General features: G+C 43.2%; 1 protein-coding gene across 1 annotated transcript in view; it reads left to right on the top strand.

Moving 5' to 3' along the window:
• The window catches only part of LOC117457424 (protein unc-80 homolog), a 56,363-nt gene extending 33,925 nt beyond the window's left edge, over positions 1-22,438 (top strand). Inside the window, exons 37-67 of the mRNA XM_071205078.1 lie at positions 398-529; positions 607-750; positions 895-995; positions 1,121-1,207; positions 1,291-1,474; positions 1,610-1,704; positions 2,119-2,208; positions 2,361-2,462; positions 2,783-2,963; positions 3,034-3,299; positions 3,617-3,751; positions 3,841-3,979; positions 4,120-4,216; positions 4,307-4,477; positions 4,579-4,671; positions 5,269-5,487; positions 6,863-7,093; positions 8,808-8,931; positions 9,007-9,132; positions 9,221-9,344; positions 13,736-13,942; positions 14,013-14,197; positions 14,897-15,062; positions 15,155-15,334; positions 16,089-16,236; positions 17,051-17,107; positions 18,083-18,161; positions 18,698-18,803; positions 19,400-19,420; positions 19,623-19,825; positions 20,332-22,438. Of these exons, the coding sequence (XP_071061179.1) occupies positions 398-529; positions 607-750; positions 895-995; positions 1,121-1,207; positions 1,291-1,474; positions 1,610-1,704; positions 2,119-2,208; positions 2,361-2,462; positions 2,783-2,963; positions 3,034-3,299; positions 3,617-3,751; positions 3,841-3,979; positions 4,120-4,216; positions 4,307-4,477; positions 4,579-4,671; positions 5,269-5,487; positions 6,863-7,093; positions 8,808-8,931; positions 9,007-9,132; positions 9,221-9,344; positions 13,736-13,942; positions 14,013-14,197; positions 14,897-15,062; positions 15,155-15,334; positions 16,089-16,236; positions 17,051-17,107; positions 18,083-18,161; positions 18,698-18,803; positions 19,400-19,420; positions 19,623-19,825; positions 20,332-20,874 (4,736 nt within the window). The 3' untranslated portion in view covers positions 20,875-22,438. The remainder of the gene's footprint in view (positions 1-397; positions 530-606; positions 751-894; positions 996-1,120; positions 1,208-1,290; positions 1,475-1,609; positions 1,705-2,118; positions 2,209-2,360; positions 2,463-2,782; positions 2,964-3,033; positions 3,300-3,616; positions 3,752-3,840; positions 3,980-4,119; positions 4,217-4,306; positions 4,478-4,578; positions 4,672-5,268; positions 5,488-6,862; positions 7,094-8,807; positions 8,932-9,006; positions 9,133-9,220; positions 9,345-13,735; positions 13,943-14,012; positions 14,198-14,896; positions 15,063-15,154; positions 15,335-16,088; positions 16,237-17,050; positions 17,108-18,082; positions 18,162-18,697; positions 18,804-19,399; positions 19,421-19,622; positions 19,826-20,331) is intronic.
• The last annotated feature ends 1,262 nt before the right edge of the window (positions 22,439-23,700 follow it).

Here is a 23,700-nt window from a genome sequence, read left to right on the forward strand (position 1 = left end):
GCACACATTTAAAACATGAACCTGAAAAGGAACATTATATATCCTCTTTAGAACATCGTAACACATTCTTAGTCAGACAGCCGTTTGATGACTTGTTGTCTTCATAGCGAGAGGGTGCTTTGTTTACGACTGTGACTAATAGGACAGTCGCCTGTGAACCTCATCTACTGCTGTTCCTATTTGACTTAACTGATTCTTAACATGAAAAGGACAGTCTCAACATATGTGAAAAGGTCTTGTGTTTAAATATTCATTCATGTGTACTATAATAATAATAATAATTTGGTCAACATGTACTCAACCATGGGGGCTCACAACAGATATCGCTCGGTCTCCTTATAGCACGTTTTGCTTCCCCTGTCTCTGTGCCGGTCATGTTGGGCGTTGATCCCGCCAGCAGAAGAAGTGGTGAACCTGGCGTCTCGTCGTCTGTCCGTCAGCCCGTCCTGCGCCTCCAGCAACTCGCACAGGAACTACTCCTTCCGTCGGGGTTCTGTGTGGTCTGTCCGCTCGGTGGCCAGTGCTGAAGGTATGACAATAAACATTAAAGACTACTTTTCATTGGCCAAAGGTGGACTTTAAATACATTAGATTTCCCCCCCCCAGATGAACAGAACACAACAGAACACACTCCTACTCACCACATGCTACAGCCGCCCCAAGCTGTCTTCCCAGCATGCATCTGTGCTGCGGTCTTGCCCATAGTGCACCTCATGGAGGACGGAGAGGTGCGAGAGGATGGTGTGGCCGGTAGGTATCATTGTACAATAAAGCTGTTGGTATTTCAGTTCAAGGTTGAAATAAAAGAGTATGTCATTTGCTTTCAACATTATTTTTGATTTTTGACTTATTTGAGGGTGTCGCATGTACACATGTCCTTCTATGTGTCTTTAGTGAGTGCTGTTGCCCAACAAATCCTGTGGAACTGCCTGATTGAAGATCCTGCCCTGGTTCTCCGTCACTTCCTGGAAAAACTGACAGTGAGCAACAGACAGGTGGGTAAACTAACACCGCTTCCCATCTGATTGAGTCTTTCCTGTACAGTATTGTAACACTGAGAATATGTGCACAACAGGCTTAACGTGCGAAATGTGACTTATTCTTTGTGTTGTAATGTCAGGATGAGCTGATGTACATGCTGAGGAAGCTCCTGCTCAACATCGGCGATCTCCCGGCCCAGACATCTCATATCCTCTTCAACTACCTGGTGAAACTACACTTAATACGGTTATTTGTTTATTTTCCTTCAGGACTCTTTAGACTCTCAGCTAACAATCCCTTCTCTCCTAGGTGGGACTCATCATGTACTTTGTGCGGACTCCGTGTGAGTGGGGAATGGACGCCATCTCGGCCACGCTGACCTTCCTGTGGGAGGTGGTGGGCTTTGTGGAGGGGCTCTTCTTCAAGGACCTCAAGCAAACCATGAAGAAGGAGCAGTGTGAGGTCAAGCTGCTGGTCACCGCATCCATGCCAGGTGATCTTACTCTGAAAGTCATTTTAGATCCCATAGAGACCCCTAGTGGCACAACAGGGGATATCACGCGTTCTTTCAAACCTGAATGAGCTCAATTCAATGTGAAATGTATGTTCTTGTGCATTGTTAATACAGGAACCAAAACACTGGTGGTGCACGGTCAGAACGAGTGTGATATCCCAACACAGCTTCCAGTGCATGAAGACACTCAGTTTGAAGCTCTGCTCAAGGTAAGGACACCAGTGATGGAGATACTTTATGAAAGTGCAAGTACAGCATTACAAACAAACTTTATTACAGGACATAGCCTTGCAGAGGTACAGTAATATCACGACGTTTGGCTTTAAGTGTCAAAATAAAATCCTTCATTCTGCAGGAAAATACCCCTGTGAGTATTATATATTTGTAGTTATAGTGCAGCAATGAGAAAGCACTGGTTTAATTTTCAACTTAGCGTTGTATCTGTCAAGCTTCTTATTAGTTTACAATTTAAGAATCTGATTGTGAAAATTAAAAGTTAATAATTTTCCTTTTTAATGTTGTGAAGTAGAAGAACCTCAAATGTATAGTATGGTAAAGTACTTCTTTTTAACTTACTGTTCATAAAATATGCATTTTTTCTCTCCCTCCCCCCAAAAAAACAGGAGTGCCTGGAATTCTTCAACATTCCCGAAGCCAGATCAGCACATTACTTCCTCATGGACAAACGATGGAACCTCATCCATTATAGCAAGGTAGTCATATTATGTTTATGTTCCTATTGATACAATATAAGTATTGACACGCTTCATCTTGATACACAACATTAGCAGCTTGGTTGCTTTCTGGCTATATTTGATCGTATTCTGTCCACAATAAAGTTGTTTTCGATGTCTTCCTCCTCCAGACATATGTGAGGGACATCTACCCCTTCAGGAGGTCAGTGTCTCCCCAGCTCAACCTGGTCCACATGCTGCCCGAGAAAGGACAGGAGCTCATCCAGAAACAGGTGTGCACGATTTCAAATTTGACAATTAAGGATCTCTTGGGCCTAGACACATTGAAAACACAGTGGTTACAAATGAATCATGTATTGACCTCTAATCAAGGTCCAAAGATATTCTTAATCTTTATTTTATTGTAGCTCGGTACATTTACATCCTTATGTATACATATCAATATCAGTGGGAAATAAAACGCAAACAAATAACATTTGTATGAAATAGAGGTCACATTGTTTTACTAGTATCGACTGAAACTATACTGAAACAAAGCAAGGTCATAGTGTCTACTTGTCCTCATCGTTTTCCTTTTGATTTCCTATCCTAGGTGTTTTCCCGTAAACTAGAGGAAGTCGGTCGTGTCCTCTTCCTCATCTCCCTCACACAACACATGCCCGCCGTGCACAAGCAGTCCCACGTGACCCTGCTGCAGGAAGACCTCCTCCGCCTACCATCTTTCCCTCGAACCGCCATCGATGCCGAGTTCTCGCTGGTCAATGAGCCACAAGGTGAGACACACTCTAATTTGAATAATAACACTTATTCTATTTGATACACTAACATCACTCTCTATCCCAGGTAAGGAGCTGTTTGGATTGGACACCCTCCACAAGGTGCTGTGGATCAAGCTGCTGGAGGAGATGTTTCTGGGCATGCCCAGTGAGTACCCGTGGGGCGACGAGATGATGCTCTTCCTCAACGTCTTCAACGGGGCTCTCCTGCTGCACCCGGAGGACAGCGCCCTCATCAGGCAGTACACCGCCACCGCCATCAACACCGCCGTCCACTTCAACCACCTGTTCTCTCTCAGCGGCTACCAGTGGATCCTGCCCACCATGCTGCAGGTACCATACACAGATTATTACTATAATACATTTATTCAATAGGATATAACATACTAAAATACACAGACACACTTGTTTTTGTATTCACATCCACATTATAATTGAAGTGGAATTAAATGTTATTTTTATTATTATTATATAAAAGGTTCCATTGCATTTTTTGCATTTGTTTTTATTAAAAAAGGTCATATTTAATTGTATATTAACTGTTATAACATCCACCCCTTTAAGACAAAAGGGTTTTCTCTTATTAAATCACCAAGTGTCTTTGATGCAGTGATACCTTCCTTTCTCAAAATGTGTCCTTTTTATGAAAGGTGTACGCTGACTATGAGAGCGACCCTTTACTGAGGCAGGGCATCGAGTTCTGCTGCCAGCAGTTCTACATCCTCCACCGCAAACCCTTCATCATGCAGCTGTTCGCCAGCGTGGCTCCACTGCTGGAATTCACAGTGAGTGCTTTTTGCATCGGAAATACACATCGTTTCTACACAAGCCTGGACACCTGAAATGTGTGACATGTCTCTGTCTTCCATCCCAGACCAGCACCAGTACCGGCCTGGCTAAAGGAGTGTCCGCTCAGTGTCTGTTTGACCTGCTGATCTCTCTGGAGGGGGAAACTAAGGACGCCCTAGACGCTTTGGAGTTGGTGAAGGCTGAGAAACCTCTACGCTCTCTAGGTACGTAACATCATTTTGTCTTTTATTTCGGATACCACGCAAAAACATTTTATTCATGCTCTGGTTGATTTTGAGAGTATGGACTATTTTGCATCAGTTTGAAAAATGTCGGTGTTGTTTATTTGGCTTTGTTGTTGCAGATTTTTGCTATGGTAATGAAGACTTGGCCTTCTCCGTCAGCGAGGCCATCAAGCTGTGTGTCACCGTGGTGGCCTACGCCCCTGAATCCTTCCGGAGGTGTGGAAAACATATCGCAGAGGCCTCGAGGATTCTTCATCTTCTTCTCTCATCAGCTTTTCGTCTAATGGTCTGAATGTATCCTTCCAGTCTGCAGATGCTGATGGTGCTGGAGGCGCTGGTCCCTTGCCACCTGCAGAAGCTGAAGAGCAACACGGTCACGATGGAGTCCGCCTCAGCCGCCAGAGATGAGATTGCAGCCATCGCCGCTCTGGCCACGTCGCTGCAGGCCCTCCTCTACAGCTCAGAGACCCTCACAAGGTCTGTCATGGAAACATGTCTGGATCTTACCAGCTGAGAGCCTGTTGTATTTGTGCATAAGGTGCTTACAATCCTCATTATATGTCACACCTCGTCCACAGGCCCATGACGGCACCCCAGCTGTCCCGCTGTGATCAGGGCCATAAAGGAGGCACCACAGCGAACCACGCCATGTCCGGAGGGCTCAACACCAGGTCAGGACTTAACAGAAAACATTATAGGACATGATTCTCCTTTTGACATTCACAGGCAACATACATGGGTATACAAGCAATACAAAAAATAACGAAAATAAAATATGATACATTCCCATTGCCAGGAATGATTATAAAAGAGTAAGAGAGTGTAAAACATATATAATCTCTCTGCGGTATTTCATGCAGGTTAGTCTGTTGCTGTTTAATTGTAAAGGGATAGCTTTAAAGAAGCCTTATCAAAGCTGTAAACATACACAGAGCGAGTGGTAAAGGGGCAAAACATACCTGAACACGCTTGTAGTAGTTTGGCTTCATACTGTCAATAAGGGTGAAAGAAAATAAGTATCAAATAAATAAATATGTACATGTAATTCTATTTAATATTATAACAAAATAAGGTGTCAGGTTTGCCATTGTGAACCCAATTTTCCTAAGAAATACTTTATGGATGTCTATCGCTTTAAGGGGCTGTAACATTCTCCATTAGGTGAATATCCAGTGTCACATCGATCCAGTTATTATTCATTTTGCTTAAATATATGTTGAAACTGATGGCTTCAGAGATTAAGGTCCTTTTTGCATGCATGTGCTCAGGGACAACCTCCACCTGTTGGAGGAGGGCCAGGGCATGCCGAGGGAGGAGCTGGACGAGCGCCTGGCCAGGGAGGAGTTCCGCCGGCCCCGGGAGTCGCTGCTAAACATCTGCACCGAGTTCTACAAGCACTGCGGCCCCCGACTCAAAATCCTGCAGAACGTCGCCGGTGAGCCACGGGTCACGGCCCTGGAGCTGCTGGACATCAAGTCCCACATGAGGTGATGACATTTACTGCAGCATCAGATTGATTGATCAAAGTGTGAAGGTTGATTTTTATTTCTACTCATTTCTTAAAGGTCTTCTATCATGCTATTTTTAGGCATATATTATGGGTCTCAGATATATACAAATATATAAAAACATGTCTATGATGTGTTTTGCTCAAAAGACCAAACAGATCATGCATTGTAGACATCCATCATATCCCTCTATGCCAGGCCTGTTATACATCATTCACACCAACGGTGTTTCAGGGCCGGTTCGGAGCTGGAGCTTGAAAAGCACCGGGTTTTCCTGTTCACACCGCAGCGGAGCAGCCTATTAGCTCCGGAATCCGGTTCATTTCGAGCACCAAAAAATTGTCCGGCTAGAGCAAAAGCACCACATACGCCACGCTTACGTCGAGGCGGGGGCAGGGGCAGGGGCAGGGGCAGGGGCGGGATCAACTCCTGAACAACAACAAAAAGCCGGCGTTTTATCCAGTTTGTACACAATGATGGAGAAACTTAACAAGCAGCAGTGGTCCACTGAAGAGACCAGCTACCTGCTGGGAATCTGGTCTTCCGAAGAGGTACAGAGGAAGCTGGAGCACAATCGGCCATTGTTGTTGTTGTTGTCGGTCTGATCTGTGAGGGGTTTCCGCGCGGTTTGGGTTTATGAAGCAGGCACGCAAACGGTTACGTCATGACGCAAACGATGACGCAATGACGCAGCACCAGTCGGAGCCAAACCGAAGAACCGCTTCTGAACCTGAAAAGCTCTAGCACGGAGCTTGAACCGGAGTTGCGTTGGTGTGAATGAGGTATTAGAGAACTGCAGGTTCGGGATCCTTAGCTATAAAAAAAAAAGAGGAGGGGGAGCTAATGCCTGCTCAGAATTCTACCGAAGATAACGCTAATTGCTCCTGTGATTAAATGCCATATCATGTTCCAAACCACATCAAGGATTATTTCTGAAACAGTATGGAGCTCAAATGCTTTTTCTCTTGCGGGTGGGTTCCTTTTTTTATTTCCTGCTTTTTTACACATACTCTCTCCAGTACAGGTTAGCTCTGAGTGTTAGCGATGCTTGCTAATGTAAACAAAGACCATATTACGTCCAAAACAGTCAGGCATTGGTTCTGATAGCGACATTTCTGATAGGGCCGTGTTACATATCGGAAGAAAAAATTGTACCCCCGTTTTTAGAGATTTGGCTACGGAGGAAAAGAGAGAGGGTTTTATTTTCTGACATTTTGTGAGTTCCCTGACACACCGGGGACACATTATTTATGTATAAAAGACATAAAAAAGTGCATTTTGCGTGATAGGTCCCCATTAAAGCATTATAGTATTATTGTATTGCACTTAAGGTGTGTGTGTGTCTCTCTCCCAGGCTGGCGGAGATCGCCCACGCCCTGCTGAAGCTGGCTCCGTACGACACCCTGACCATGGAGAGCCGAGGGCTGCGGCGCTACATCATGGAGATGCTGCCCATCACCGATTGGTCCTCGGAGGCTGTGCGCCCCGCCCTCATCCTCATCCTCAAGAGGCTGGACCGCATGTTCAACAAAATCCACAAGATGCCTACGCTAAGGTGCGCTCGCCCACAGGCATTATGCACCAGGTCTGTTGAATACAATCTTCTTTCTCCGTCTCCCTGTGAGTGTCTCGTGCTGTGCCGGTGCCGTGGTGTGTACAGTTGGTAGACGGCTTCTTGGCACTGTCCTCTGTAGCGCTGCCTTCGTGGGTGCTGTACCGTAAGTGCTGCTGTGGCGTGTTTTCGTGCGGGTACTTGTGGGTGTGGGAAGAGGTAAACCTAACCCTCTAAACCAGATTTTAGTGTTGAGTCATGAAAAAGGATGCAGATTTGAATTAGGATTATTCTTTTATTTGTGATGCAAAACGTTAATTTATTCGTATTTATTTATGTTTCAAAGATCTTGATGCTTATACTTCCATGGCTCAAGCCTTTTTATTGCTTGCTAAGGCAACTTTGAGTAAGAAAATGTGGATCGGTCTCTGGCTGCCACATTATCACTACAATAGGGTCATATACAATTCAATCATTTATCTTTAATGATAGTAATATAATGTATATTTTCAGGAATTAAAATTGCTTTATGAAACACATTGAACAAAGCATTGAAACATAGTACAAGAAAAACTAAGTTACATTTAAAAAGTCAAGAAAATGTTTATTTAAATAAAAACTAGCTGAAATGGAATGAAAGCTTTCAAATTAAGACCGACTGTTTAAGTGTTTGACAGGACACATCTAAAAGGAGGGCCAATCAACTACATACACAGTGTTTAAAGCTGTAATACAATGTTCTAATACAAACAGCTAAACCACAAATAAAGCCCCCCCCCCCTGCATCCTCTTCCATGACATCAGATCGCTGGCTCAGAGGGTCTCTGCCCCCAGGTGAGTGCTGACACCAGGATCTGTGCTGCAGTGTTTAGACTGTGATGTCTGTGAGCTTGGCAATATTCGTTGTCATTATGTTCTTTACATCAGTCATACAAATGATGATTATATAGCAGAAAATGTGTTATTATCATTTATGATTCTTGCCTTGAGACTTGATTTAAATGTATTTATCATGATGTCTGTAGTTATTTCACCATGAGATTTGAGGTTTTTAACCTTGTAACTCGTGGAAGGCTATTTATTTAAATATTTTGATAATTGATATCATTTGTTTTTGTTCTTGTACCTTGTTAAATTACATTACATTGCATTTAGCTGGCGCTTTTATCCAATGCACTTACAATAAGTGCATTCGACCAAGAAGACACAAACTTGAAGAAAACAGAATCATATAAGTACATCAGGTTTCATAGAGCCAAGCATTTTAAGTGCTACTCAACTGGCTTTAGATAAGCCAGTCCTTTATTAGTATATAAGTGCTTTGTTAGTCATTCTATCACTCGAAGTGGAGTCGAAAGAGATGAGTTTTCAGTCCGCGCCGGAAGATGTGTAAGCTATCTGCTCTCCTGATTTCAATGGGGAGCTCATTCCACCATTTTGGAGCCAGAATAGCAAACTAACGTGTTTTTGCTGATGGGAACCTTGTCTGTATATATCTATATTGAATTAGTTACATTAAAACATTTTTAATGGAGCGGTTTATCAGCATCAGTTAACAAAATGTCTCCACCTAAAGGATTTGATACAATTAATATTAGAGTCACATTCAAGTCATTTAAGAAGAAAATCATACATTGTTTTCCTCACTAAATGAAAGTGTCATTTGTGTTTTGGTCTTTTTTAATATTCATTAAAATGTGCTGTTATCTGGGTGTGGGGTGGTGTTGTATGGGTGGGTGTTTTCCAGGAGACAGGTGGAGTGGGAGGCTGCCAGCAACCTGATCGAGGGGATCTGCCTGACCCTGCAGCGACAGCCAATCATCTCCTTCCTGCCTCACCTCCGCTCGCTCATCAACGTCTGCGTCAACCTGGTATTAAACACACTAAAGCCTGCACCAATGCTGCTTTATAATGCTTTAAGTCTAATTATTCTTCTGTGCTGTCAGGTGATGGGTGTGGTCGGTCCCTCCAGCGTGGCAGACGGGCTTCCTCTCCTCCACCTCAGCCCTTACCTGTCCCCCCCGCTGCCCTTTAGCACAGCGGTGGTGCGACTGGTCGCCCTGCAGATCCAGGTAGCCTCCGTTAGCTCGATTCTATATTGAATTAATCGACAACTAATTGTACATTGTTTTATTCTTGTTCATATTGTCTCCCCATTAGGCCTTAAAGGAGGACTTTCCTCTCAGTCATGTGATCTCACCTTTCACCAACCAGGAGAGGCGCGAGGGGATGCTGCTCAACCTGCTTATTCCCTTTGTGCTCACTGTGGGCTCTGGAAGCAAAGGTAACTACAAAAAACACAGGAGCACGGATATGCTATTTGCTTAGCAGTGCAGTTAGGGGGGCAATGTACAGCATTTTTGTTCCAGTAAGCAGTCTAAAATATTGTGTGTTCGAAAATATCACTCGTCACCGGCTTGAGCTTCAATCTCAGGATCCATGTATTTGTGATCCTCTCAAGAATGGAAGTAGTCATCACATACAGAGCATTTGGTACAACTAGTTCCTGAACAGTGTCCTTCACATGCTGATATACAAGAGAGGGAGTCCCAAGATCAGTCTTTTTTAATCACGCATGGCATTCATGAACAGTTTCAGTCTGGCTTCAAACCCATGCACAGTACTGAAACAGCCCTTTTTAAGAGTTTTTAATGATCTGCTCCTAGCCGCCGACTCAGGTAGCCCAGCCGTCCTGGTGCTGTTAGACCTGACAGCTGCCTTCGACACTGTGGACCATAGCATCCTGTTGACGCCGCTCGAACAGTCCGCAGGCACCACAGGCTCTGCCCTTGCATGGTTCAGGTCCTACCTGACAGACCGCAGCTTCTCAGTGCAGCTAGGTGCCTTCTCCTCTGCCAAAGCCCCTCTTACCTGTGGGGTTCCCCAAGGCTCTATTCTGGGCCCCATCCTTTTTATACTGTACATACAGTAGGTTCAATTCTCACAAAACACAACATCCCCTTCCATTGTTACGCCGATGATGTACAGATCTATCTGCCTCTCAATTCTAATGTCAACTCATTACAGCTATTGATGGACAGCTTGACAGAGATCAAATCCTGGCTGAGCAAAAATGTCCTCAACCTCAACGAGAGCAAGACCGAGGTCATCTTTTTTGGACCCCAACCTCCAGCCTCTCCGGTTGATATTCTGGGCTCCCTCAATAAAAACATCCTCTGTCATGAGCCTTGGAGTGACCTTCAATAGCGCTTTTAAATTTGATAAGCAGGTCAGCAGCGTAGTCAAGACCTGCTTTTTTTAAATACGACTATTGGCCAAGACCAAGTCGTTTTTATCTTTTAAAGACCTGGAAAGGGTTATTAACGCCTTTGTAACCACAAGGTTGGATTATTGCAACGCCCTATATGTGGCGTCAATTGTTTGTTTGTAGCCTTTATTTAACCAGGTGAAGCCCCTTGAGATCAAAAGATCTCTTTTTCAAGGGTGACCTGCAGGACATTAGTTACACATGTAACATAAAAACAACAGAACAACAATAAGGAAGACATACAACATAATGTACAGGGTACAGTTTACAAAACTCTATTTACAGTGACAGGTACCATGAGTATCAAACAGCATGTCACCCAGCCGAGTTTCAAAGTGATGCAGGGGAACCAAAGTGCTCAGTTTTAAACAGGTTTGCAGACTGTTCCAATTTAGTGGAGCTGCACATCTAAAAGCTTTCTTCCCTAAGACAGTCCTAGCACTTACTTGGCGCATTTAATAAAACAACATCATGAGATCTCAGGCACTACGTACTTTCAATTCGTCGAGAGATCAGAGAGCAGATATAAAAAGATAGTTTACCCAACATGGCTTTATAAATGAACATGTACCAATGACTGAGCCTCCGTACAGTTAGTGAAGGCAGACCTGCCTTGGCATACAGGGTACAGTGATGAGTAAGTGCTTTACAGTTAGTAACAAATCTCAGAGCACTGTGATACGCAGCATCTAACTTTCCCAGGCAATGGGCAGGTGCGTTCATATATATAAAATCCCCATAGTCCAGCACAGGTAAAAAGGTCACAGTAACTAGCCTTTTCCTGGCTTCAAATGAGAAACAGGACTTATTTCTGTAGAAGAAACCTAGCCTAACCCTCAGCTTTTTAAGCAGATTAGTGACCTGAAGTTTAAAAGTAAGACAATATCAAGCCAGATACCAAGGTATTTGTAACAGGCAACAACTTCAAGTTGTGTTCCTTGCGTAGTTACAATATCAAAAACAGGCTCTGGTGTCTTTTTTGCTTTTGAAAAGAGCATTACCTTGGTTTTATCCACATTTTAAAGAAGCTTTAATTCAGAGAGCTGAGACTGAATAGTGTTAAAAACAGCCTGTAATTTAACAACAGCCTCTTTAATGGAGGGACCTGCACAATACATCACGGTATCATCCGCATACAAATGTAAAGTAGCTTCATCCACATTATCACCTAAACTGTTAATATATATGGAGAATAAAAGTGGTCCTAAAACAGAACCTTGTGGTACACCATTATAAATGTTTAACCACTCAGAAGACAGTCCATCAAAATGAACACATTGGGACCTTTCAGAGAGGTAGTTCACAAACCACCCCACTGCAAGGCTGGATATGCCAATACTGAGTAGCCTCTGCTTTAAAATGCGATGATCGACGGTGTCAAACACTTTGGAAAGGTCAATAAACAGAGCTGCACAACTCTGCTTATTATCTAAAATACTAGTAATGTCATTTACCACTTTCATTGTGGCAGTGATGGTGCTGTGTTTCTTTCTGAATCCTGACTGATGTTTTGACAGGATATCATTTATACATAAAAACTCCTTTACCTGTTCACTCACAAGGCGTTCGAGCACCTTAGCCAGAACTGACAATTTAGAGATTGGCCTATAGTTATTTAAAATAGTTGCCTCCCCTCCTTTCAGTAAAGACAAGACATAAGCAGACTTCCATACTTTTGGAATTGTATTTGTGCTGAGGGAGAGGTTAAAAAGAGAAGTAAGAGGTGGAGCAATAAAATCTGCAGCGATCTTTAAAAAGAAAGGTTCTAAGTTGTCCGGGCCAGCCGGTTTCCTAGGATCTAGCTTGGTTAACGCTTCATGAACGACATTAATAGTAAAAGGAGAAAAACTGAAAGGGTTTTCCACATCACATTGTTCAGAGTCACGGATTGGGGTGTTCACAGAAGCAGAGTTAGTCACAGAATCAAACATAGAACCGCAGGACACAAAATGCTCATTAAAGCAATTTAGCATAGTAGCCCTGTCCGATATAGAGCCAGATGCTGTGGTAAGGCACGGAGGTAGCTCATTACGGATATCGCCGGTGGATATCGATTTTATGGCTTTCCAACATTTCCTAGCATTATTTAGGTTTTCTGTGGTAACTGACAAATAGTACTTCGACTTTGCACTTTTTACATTTGAAGTGAAACTATTCCTTAGCTGCCTAAAACGCAGCCACTCCATCTCTGAGCCTGATTGCCTAGCCTTTGCCCAGGCCTTGTTTCTCTCATGAAGGAGACTGGACAGCTCAGCAGAAAACCAAGGATTGTCTCGTCCCTTCACTCTAAATGTACGCAGGGGTGCATGTCTATCAATGATCTCCATAAAACCAAGATAAAAATAAGACCATGCGGTTTCTACATCAGCACACAGATCGATTTTACCCCAATCAAAATCAAACAGCCCACCACCGTGACCTGTTGACCCTTTGCCACTTCTATATTTATGGCTACAAATTCAAATTGCTTACTGATCGATTTGGAAACTAATGTGGTTACACTGAACTTATTCTTCACATAAATGGCAACGCCACCACCTTTATTAGGCCGGTCGGTACGATACACATTAAAACCATTTAAGGCAATGTCAGAGGCCAAAATAGACTTGTTTAGCCATGTTTCTGATAAGACAATGACGTCAGCGTCAGTCGATTTTGCCCAGATATGGACAAAATCTAGTTTACCTAACAGACATTCAAGTGGATGAAACCCAACCCAGACCCAATTAGATCGGCCCAGACCCTAGGGGTTTTTCAATCAACACTAAAAACTCACTTCTTCTCCCTGGCCTTCTAGTCAGAGCGGAGCACGACTCATGACATTTCCCTGTGTTTGATTTTTATATTTGCTCTTGTAATTTATTGTCTTCTGTTTGCGACTGTAGTAAAGTGTTATTTATTATTTGCATGTACAGCACTTTGGCTCGACCAAAAATCATTTTTTAAAATGTGCTATATAAATAAAACCTGATTTGATTTGAAGATGGAGGAATACCGGTTCAAAGCAGTATACAATGTTTAGTTCAGATTAGCTCCACGTCAGAAATGATCATGCTTGTCATATGTCTATCTCCATAGAGGCTGAATCATCATGTTAATCACATAGCTATCATATGCCTAAAACAGTCCTGATGCTCTTCTAGGTAATCATACATCCTGTCATGTACACAGCTACAGTTGGGATACCTTTGTTATCATGTTGCTCTCACATTGGAAGAGTACATTCAGTATTTTCCCAACATTGTGCAATCCTTTCATGAATTCACTGCTCATTGTGGGCTTCCCGCATATTCTTAAATAGTCTTAAAAGCATTTATAGTCAGTATTCTTTCAAATAAAAGGTCTTAATTGGTATCCAACTCTCCTCCACCTAAACAAATCAAATGTGGGTATGTTTCTCTTTGCAGACAGCCCCCACCTGGAGCCGCCGGAGATCTTCCTGCTCCTCCAGACGGTCATCAACATCCTCTTGCCTCCTCGCATCATCTCCACCTCCCGCACCAAGAACTTCATGCTGGACGCCTCCCCGGCCCACTGCTCCACCCCGGGCGACACGGGCAAGGACCTGCGCAGAGAGGGATTAGCAGAGTCCACCAGCCAGGCGGCGTATCTGGGTATGAATGAGTAATGACATCATTCAACATCCTCCCTGGTTTCTTGTTTTCATCCCGTCCTCTTCCGCAGCTCTGAAGGTGGTGTTGGTTTGCTTTGAGCGGTCGTTGGGGAACCAGTGGTACCGGCTCAGCCTGCAGGTGAAGGAGATGGCTCTGAGGAAGGTGGGCGGCCTGGCATTCTGGGACTTCATCGACTTCATCGTCCGAACCCGCATCCCCATCTTCGTCCTGCTGCGACCCTTCATCCAGTGCAAGGTAAACAACAAGGGCATTTCGGTCATCCACCATTTGAATCCCAAGCATTCCAAGGGTGTTCACTTGTTCCTGACACATTTTACTCACAGTTTCCTACTTTTTTGCTACAATATCCAAGTCCAGCACCATCACGGCTAGACCTGGAGAGCTCAATTGTGTAATGTGTCCAGTTTAACTCATTTATAATGCCATATATCATAAGAGAAATAACATTTTATTTTGGAAGATCATAATGAAATGATATCGATACATTCAAAACGCTTGGCAGTGCAGAATCAAACAGTTTTTACACGATCCAGTTTATAATTGGCAGAATTGTTAATAAAACGTGTATATTAAGGTGACTTTGTGGAAATATCACTATTTTAAGATCTTTCTTCCGACATAAGCGTTTGTCACATGTGTTTTTAAAGACAATCAAAATGTTGAAAAGGTAATGTAATTGTGCGTCCATGCACATTTGCTTGTCCTCTCCTCTCTGTAAGTTGAATTAAAGTTAAAATGACTTATTTGGTGAGGTGACTGTGTCATTAATGGCCTCACAGTTGCTCGGAGAGAGGCTGGATGGTACACCTTTATGGGAATATAGTTTAAACAAATATATCACTGGTCTAAGCCTGGATTGGTCCGTCAGATTTACTGCACTTGTATTCTTTTTCCCTTATAGTATTTCTTTCTGGTATGTTCATGATCCCCTAGTTGTTGACGCAGCCTGCTGACTCCCAGGAGGAGATCACGGCGCGCCACCACATCGCCGACCAGCTGGAGCGGAGATTCATCCCTCGACCTCTCTGCAAGAGCTCGCTGTTCGCTGAGTTCAACAATGAACTCAAGATCCTGAAGGAGGCTGTGCACAGCGGCTCAGGTCCGACACCGTTGTGGAAAAGTGTTTTTATTACGTAAATCCTCGTATTGCCATCTTACATTCAAGCATGTGTGTTTGCCTCCACTCTACAGCCTACCAGGGCAAGACCTCCATCAGCACGGTGGGCACCTCTACATCAGCGTACCGCCTCAGTTTGGCCACGATGTCGCGCTCCAACACGGGCACCGGCACAGTGTGGGAGCAGGAGAGCCAGCCGTCACGCCAGCCCTCCCAGGACACACTGAGCCGCACCGACGAGGACGACGAAGAGAGTCAGTCACAATCCAATTATCTTTTTGACACCTAGGGTGACCAGGTGTTTAACAAGCAACATGTGGGACAAATAGGACGTTTTTGCGGAACATGTTACTGCGTTGCTAAGAGCTAGATTAGATGTATAATGTCTATCTAACCCTTAAGAAGAACATTTCTATTAATCTATTAGCTTATAAATATTAATAACACACTTTAATGCTTTAATGTTTGCACAAACTAAGCAAGTGAAGGAATTCATTATATTTGTTTTGAATGGAATTAACATAACAAATAATTATGACCAGAAAGAAATGACCGGATCTAGCTTACTGCCACAGCCTGCTGACCTGTGTGCTAAACGTTCATTAAATCAGCTGCTGTTACCTCATCTCTTTTGGTTTCAGGAGGTATATATCCACAGATTGATATTTTCTTTATGAGCCAGGCGTTTCTTGAGAGTTTCGGGGAAGCGTCGCTTCAAAACATATTCAACTCTGTCGCAATTTTAAAAAAAATCTTGCAAATCTGACAATAACTCACCCATAAGTGAATACATTTCTCTGTTGATTGATTGACATCTGACACAGCTAATGGTGATAGCCCTCTCGTTTTCTAAACGCCTTTGTATAAAAGCCTTCTTTAAGACGGGCGACTGTCAATCAAATGCGGGATATTGGCTAAATGTGTGGGACAAATGATACACATATTGTGCAGCCACTGGTCACCCTAGTAGTAAAGCAGAACTCATTGTCGCCATGTTCCTCCCTGCAGACGACTCCATGAGTATCCCCAGTGTGGTGAGCGAGCACGAGGCCTTTTTACCCAGAGGGATAACGCAGCGCCGATTCTCCAGCCACGCCACCGGCTCCGCAGCATCGCAGCCCGAAGTCCCCCGCACCACCATGCTGCCCAGCCACAGGTAGCATCCGACAACACACACATGAAGACAGCAAGTACAAAATACAAAACAACTTTTCTTCAAGTTTCTGCTTGAAGAAAGGAGAGTTTTGGGTATTTACATAACCCAGCGTCACGAATTGTAATTTTAGTTTGGCTGACATTTCTGCAAACCCTTTGGGAGGCAGCTAAAGATTGCTAAAGCTACAAAGGCAAAACATTTTACGAATAACAAAAACAAATTACCCCCACACCATCTCAATTTCGCAAACTAATTACTTTCTTTATCTAACAATGATTCAATTCAACATGGAATTTAGGTAGGATAAAAACTCCTAAAAACATTGACTGTTTAAAACTAAAAAGGAAATGTATATATATATATATATATATATATATATATATATATATATATATATATATTAAGGTAATAATACACACATAATAATATTTCTAAATGTTTGTATTTGTTTCCCTCCTCCAACGCTCCACACAAATGAGTGAAATGTGTTCTTTAAGTTTGTGAACTGATCCGATGCTGTGCTAATATTGTTCACCTGAACCAATTGGATCTGGAAGTATTATTTGAAATGGCCGAACCAGTCATATGCCACAACCACAGCCATTTTTCTGTGTCTATCTCTGTTGATTTCTACTGTGTTTTGTTCAACAGTCAGAGCAGCATTGTGAAGTAGCTCTGTCTCTTGGTAAGAATGTAAAACATGTTGTGCTCAGAGCCCTGGCTTCCCGGCCCGCTCTCTGGGGCTCGGGATGGCGACAGATCTCGACTACACTCCCTAAACTCCCTCTCCCCCCTCCGCCCCCCCTTTTCACAGTGAACCCAATGTGCTAGATGAGTCCCAGGGCCATCTGCAGGAGGGTAACCTCTCTAGGTACAGTGGCCCTCTGTCTGTGTGTGTCCTGTTCTTGGGAGGGGGCATCGCATCGGGACGGCTTCCTCTTATTGGCCGCCCTCGCCGTTGATCACTCATCCACATCTAATCAAATCGCCTCGGCCCGCCACACCTCCCCCTGTCTCTCTCTCTTTCTGTGTGGGTCCAGTGTGCCTTGTCTCTATCACCTCCCCCCCCCCACATCACTTCCTAATGAGCTCCACACTGACCCTCATCTTCTCAGCTCATCTGCTGCGCTGTCCTCAAACAACAACCAGAGAGCGCTGGGGGCTAGGGAGCTCTGCCTCTGTTAGCTGTGGGTCTCCTCCACAGATGTGCCATCACTCCAGTCAGCCACTCTCCCATCGGTGCCATGGTGTTTCATTCTGTTTGCGTGTCTATCAGGCTTCTCGCTGATCAAATTGGGCGTCCTCCTCTGGATACCAATCTGTAGGGGCAAGGGGGAACTGGGGTGGCAACCATAGTATATGTAGCCCATTGATGTTTTCTTTGTCCAATTTTACTTTTAGGAACAAATGCTTTATTCAACCGAAGCTTGATTTCTCAATAATTAGACAATTCATAGCGAGAAGAGCACTTTTTCTCGAGATAAGGATAATTATTAAGAACTTCTGGCTTTTGTACTTTTTTTAATATTTGATCGTGTTTTATAGAAAAAGTGGGAATTTCTAAAAGGGATGAAGGGATACAAATGAAAGGAAAGAAGTCAACAATCCCACACGTTTCTTTGGTCAGCGTTGCTACTCCAGCCCCTACTATCCCTTGTTGTGTTCTCAGTGTGTAACTCATAGCGGCACTGTTTCTGTGATCGGGTGTCGTGTTACATTCTGTGTGTCACGTGTAGTGAGTGAGTAGAATAGCAGCAACATTTTCAACAGCGGAGGATGCAGAGGCATTTTATACTCTTCACGGTGATTTATTTTTTGTGTGTGTGTGTGTGTTTGACTGTACCAGGGTTGCCAGCGTGCAGAGTGAACCGGGCCAGCAGAACCTGCTCCAGCCTCCGCTGGGAAGAAAGAGAGGCCTCAGACAGGTGTGGACCCCAAAGATGCTAATAGCAGGGTTCTTACGGTCATTAAAAACCTGGAAAAGTCATGGAAATTCAAAGTGCTAATTCCAAGCCCTGGAAAAGTTTGCATGCCATGGAAATGTAACTAAAGTTGCATCAAATATAATTCATATTTTATCTAATCGCCAAAATAGTAATCCTATAATGATAATAAATACTGTATAGTAATGAAACGTAAAATGGCATTTAACTGACGAGGTATTTTGCTGGTGAGAGATTTGAGTTGCTTCAGCCTGTAGAGGCTAGTGAGCCTACTATTGGATTTGTTTTAGATAGGCACAACATGTTTCATATGCAGACCTTATTTTCCTGTTCCATGTTCAAATAAACCATTTTCAGTGGTACCGTTGAGAAGAGTCATTTTTTGGTCATGGAAAATGAGGTAAAGGTCATGGAGAAGTCATGGAAAATCATTGGTGAAAAAGTGTATGAACCCTGTAATAGTGTAAATAAAGCTGACAATCTCCACCGGATTTGGATTAACTGTGATTTCCCCTCAGCTGCGGCGCCCTCTGCTGTCTATCCCGAAGAATGAACCTCGTAGCAGATCTGGAGCCAGGCTCTCCACGACCCGCAGGAGCCTCCAGCCCAAGAACAAACTGCTGGGTAACAACAGCCTTTATCTGTGTGTGATAATAGAAACAAATAAATAATAATACATTTAAAAAAGGCAATGAAAAATATTGCTAAACCAAAAGTTACAAAATATGATTATCATTATTGAATTAATTTACTTATTTATTTGCGATAATATATCACAGCAGATACAAATGAGACCGCACAAATGTCAAGTCTGATTACAGGCGCAACGTCATTTAATTATTATGCTATTATAATTGTTTGTATTATTATGTTATTATCATTGTTTTTATTATTATGGATTAACTTGTACCTAAATACTTCGAGACATTATACCTGGAAACTCAAATAAAGCCAATTAAAACTCTGAATATTAAGATAAAATCTAATTGAAAAATACAAACTAATAGTACATTTTATTATTATCTTCTATTTTAACAGCTTTACATACTGACTAAAGGTCAACCCAGAACGAGCCAAATCAAACTGCTATGTAGCGTTCGAACATCATTTCCCATAACATTGTGTGTGTGTGTGTGTGTGTGTGTGTGTGTGTGTGTGTGTGCTGTCTCCAACCTGACTCTCACTCTGTTCTGTCTCATGCCTTTTGTTTCAAAATAAAGAAACTTTGTTGGACTATGAAGGTGAGACACAACCCTTAACCCCTTCTTCTCCACCCTGCTACGGCCCACCCCCCTTTATCTGCACCCTAACCCCATAGGGCGCTCTGCATGTCTGTCTTGCATCTTCCCCCCCCCTGCCCCCCCGTCCCATGCCTGCATCCATTCTTTTCCCAATGTGTTACCTGTTTTGTATTTTTACGCATGCATGCATGTGTGTCCACAGCGCACGGAGACCAGAAGAGGTCAGTCACCTTTACGGAGAATCCTGATTCCAGCCAGCAGGGGGGCAGCAAGCCGCCCACTGCGGAGCCCCCCGCCGAGGGCAGGAAGTCCAGTCCCGGCTTTCCAAAGCCGCCGACGCTGGAGGTGCCGTCGGTCTCTTCGTCCACGGTGACCGCCGACCTGCACGGCCCCGGAAACACACCGGTAGAGGGAGAAATATAAAACAAATCTGAAATTGTTCATCCACGCCTTTTCTAAAGGGCGTGTCCTCATATTGAGACCCATGTTGTAATATTAAAAAGTCAATAGTTATTTATAATAAACAACTAATTTTGGGTAATAGCAAAAGTAAGCAATATAACCAAGACCTTCTGGAATAATCCAATGCAAGTTAAAGCTCATATTCTTTACTACAGGTTATTTTTCTCCTTAATCCACTTTATGTTTACATGTTATGAATAAAGCACCTTTTTAATAGAGCCATGCAGGCCAAACTGCTTCTCATAGGCCTACCTCTACATTTAGGGTCAGCAGGCGTGTTATGAGACGCATAAGGAGCATTTCAAAGAAAAGCTGTGGAGGATATGAGTGGAACATAAGAATGTTAAATCGAGTGTTAAGGCAGTTTATTTATAGGAAAGACTTGTATCGACTTCCATGGAAATGTTTCTGAGTTAAAAACAACATTACCAAATGGAATTCTCCCCCAGGTCCCACCCAACATAAGCAGCAAGGAGAAGAGAGAGCAGTGGGGTCTCCGCAGCAGCCTCTCCCCTCCCCCCTCCATCTCCCGGCCTTCCACCCCAACCCCCCCATCCCGAACCTGCTCCTCGCTGCCCCTCTCCAAAACCTGTTCCCCTCTCCCGTTGTCCCGCACCTCGTCGCCTCTTCCTCCCCCACGCCCGGTGCTGGGCTCTGCGCCGGCTCCAGGCCCGCCGCCACCTCCCCCCCTGCCGCCGGGCCTGCTCCTGCCTCCCCCCCTGCCGCCGGGCCTCCACCTGCCTCCCCCCCTGCCGCCGGGCCTCCGCCTGCTTCCCCCCCAGCCGGTGCCGCCCCGGTTCAGAGAGAGTCCCGGGGACGAGGACACCACGGCTCTCCTGCCGCGCAGCGACACCCTGCTGCACCTCAGCGAGGACGACGGCACGGAGAACCCCCTCCTCGCCCCGCTGCTGCCCCCCCCCGAGCGCCACAACTCACCCCGCCGGCTGCCCCTGTCCCCTGTCGACCTGGACCTGGACGAGTCCCACGTTTGAGAGGGGGGGTGAACTGTAGCCATCATACCTGCAGCCTGGGAGGCTATGTGATGCAGAAACAGTTAGATTGTATTGACTGACAATCTTAAAGTGCAAGGTAAGAAAAGGTAAGGCACAGAGGAGCGGGGCTTCTTCTGTCTTCTACACTTATGTGTCAATAACCATTGTGTTTGTCCTGTCCTGGAACTAAACTACTCTCCTCAGTGGTTTAGTTGTTCACTCTTCCTCTTCCTCTTCCTCTCTGTAGGTCTCTTATATATGTGCTAAGTGTTGGATATCAACATGAAAATCATTATCGTACTGTGTCTGTTCTTACGGCTTCACAGCCGGAGGGTTGAATGTATATTTTAGCAGCGATCTACCTTATAGCTTGACTCGTCCGCTCTACACCGAGATTGAAAAAACATATTTTTAAATTGTATTTTACATTAATACTCTTAAAGATAAGAAATTATTAAAAAATAATATTTATCAAATTTGAATGTCTATATTGCTAAGATCTATATGAATTGAAGAATGAGATGTTATAAAGATATTAAAAGTGTTATAAAATTCAGAATGTGTATGAAGAGTATATAAAGAGCCATTTTAAAGCTGTGGGTGAAAGACCTTTTTATATGAATCAGGTGATATACAGTAAATATAAAATACAGTACATGTATTTTCAACTTGTTATGTTATCGTATGGAAGAAACAAGCTCCGAGAAAAGTGCTTGGTGTTTCTCCAGTTCTAATTACATTCACAATGTCAAATGTATATCTAGTTATTTCGGTGTCGACAGTGTGTTTTCGTGTCTCTGCAGAATATTTCATTTGTGACCAAAGAAGGTATCTTTGTGTTTTATCACTTATGTTGTTACCTTGTAGCTCATTCCATGCCTTAACAAAGAAATATGAACACGTCTGTCTGTATGGAAAACAAGCTAATTGTGCCCCCCCCCCCTTGTCCATCTACAATAATAATGATGCTACATCAATGAAAGTACGTGCCATAATTCACACCAATGCACTATGAGTGTTTTATCATGCTGCTTCTCTATACTATATGCCAGTGCTGTATTTAATATTCTTTCTTTTAACTATTTGTGTCACACTTTGTGAAAATATTGTATTTATTTGGGTTCATAGAGACTTTGTACGGTTTACTTATGCCAGAGAGGAAATATTGAAGGCTCTATGGGGGTCTTATAGCAGTTTATTAAAACATATTAACATTTTACCCTTAAAAAAACCACCCTGGTTCTTTATCATTTAAGACCCAGTGAGGAAACAGGAGGTAATGCATTCATCTCTCGTCCTTTGTCAACCTGAGACATTTGTCTGTGTAACATGTTGCACGATGCAAAACATAACTATCTCAAACCAGCACTACCGCATGGTTTAAAGTCCAAACGAAGTAGAAGAGACATCAGAGGACTGTTAAACTGTCGGATGTGAGTTCCCTTTAACTGTCATATATGTGTGTCAAATGATGTGTCCTTGATGTGCGAAGATATAAAGAAATTATGAAGTATATCAGAATATTTCTGGAATATCTAAATAAATAGAACTTGTCTACAATGTTTCGAAACTCTCTGTCCATTTCTGATAGAAGACGGGTTAGAAAACCTGAGGTTCTGTGGTCGAGTCCTCGTGAGCTATAGTGATTTTTAAAGTGCTTTGTAACGGCCCGTCCACACTACAGCGTCGACAACTCCAAGCTGCCCATTCACTTTGAATAGGGTGACGTCACGTTGCCTCGCTTTTTCGCCGAACTGAATTGTGGGTAGCATAGTTATGGGCATAGATATGTCTCATAATTATTTGTGTGAACATAAAAATAATTTGTGTGTAAATATGTGATTTGTAAATGTAAAACAACATCCACAAATGCATTTAAAAGATTTGCAAACTCACAAATACATTTGCAAGTGTAAAACGGATCTGCAAATACGCTAAATATTTTCACAAATAAAAAAAAGATCTGTGAATATCTCTTTAACATTTACAACTTTCGATCAGGCATTTCTGAATCCATTTTGTATTTGTGGACCAAAAATGCGCTTGCGGATCTCAAATCTCTGTTCACGGATCTCAAATCTCTGTTCGCGGATCGTCTTTTTACACACACGGAATTTTGAGACATATTTTCCGCCGGTCTCGGCTAAAATCTACTCGTGTCACTCGGTTATTTTCGGAAACCACGTGATGGCCGGCTGATGACTACATTTCTGCATGATTTCAAAGTAAGAGCATGATGGTTTGTTTAATGCTCTGTTTTTGTATTATAATAAACAGCGGAACGTTAGATGCATTCTTCATCACCATCACCCTCATCATCATGTTATAGTGATACAGTTAGTTTGTGTTATTGGTTCAATATAGCATATCTCGAGCACTTTCGTTGATGTTGAAGTGCAGGCTATAGCCTACGCCACTTCCGGGTCCCGGGGGGGAGCAGCCCAGATAAAACTCTTTCTTCATTGTTTGTTGTGTATTCAGTCAAGCGGGTCGAAGTTACAAAGCACTTCACATCTTATTAATCGGCCTAATTTTACTTTACCAGTGCAGTAATAAAGTAATCTGTAGAAAAGCACCGTATTTAGGTCAGCCTTCATAGTAAGGCTACATTACATGTTATAATATTCATCGTGTCCTTTCTACTGATATATTCCTGTCTATTGCTTTCATTTGTATTTAATGTTATTGTGTTTGTCATAGTATTGTTAACTGACTACAAGGGGAGTTGTCATATATATGTTACGGCATGTTTACGACAGTTACAGTAAGTGGGGGTGGCGAGAGAACCACCGGAGGCAGCAATAAAGAGTCCTGTTAAATAACCAA

This window comes from Pseudochaenichthys georgianus, chromosome 2 (genome assembly GCF_902827115.2).
Source record: "Pseudochaenichthys georgianus chromosome 2, fPseGeo1.2, whole genome shotgun sequence".
NCBI lineage: Eukaryota > Metazoa > Chordata > Actinopteri > Perciformes > Channichthyidae > Pseudochaenichthys > Pseudochaenichthys georgianus.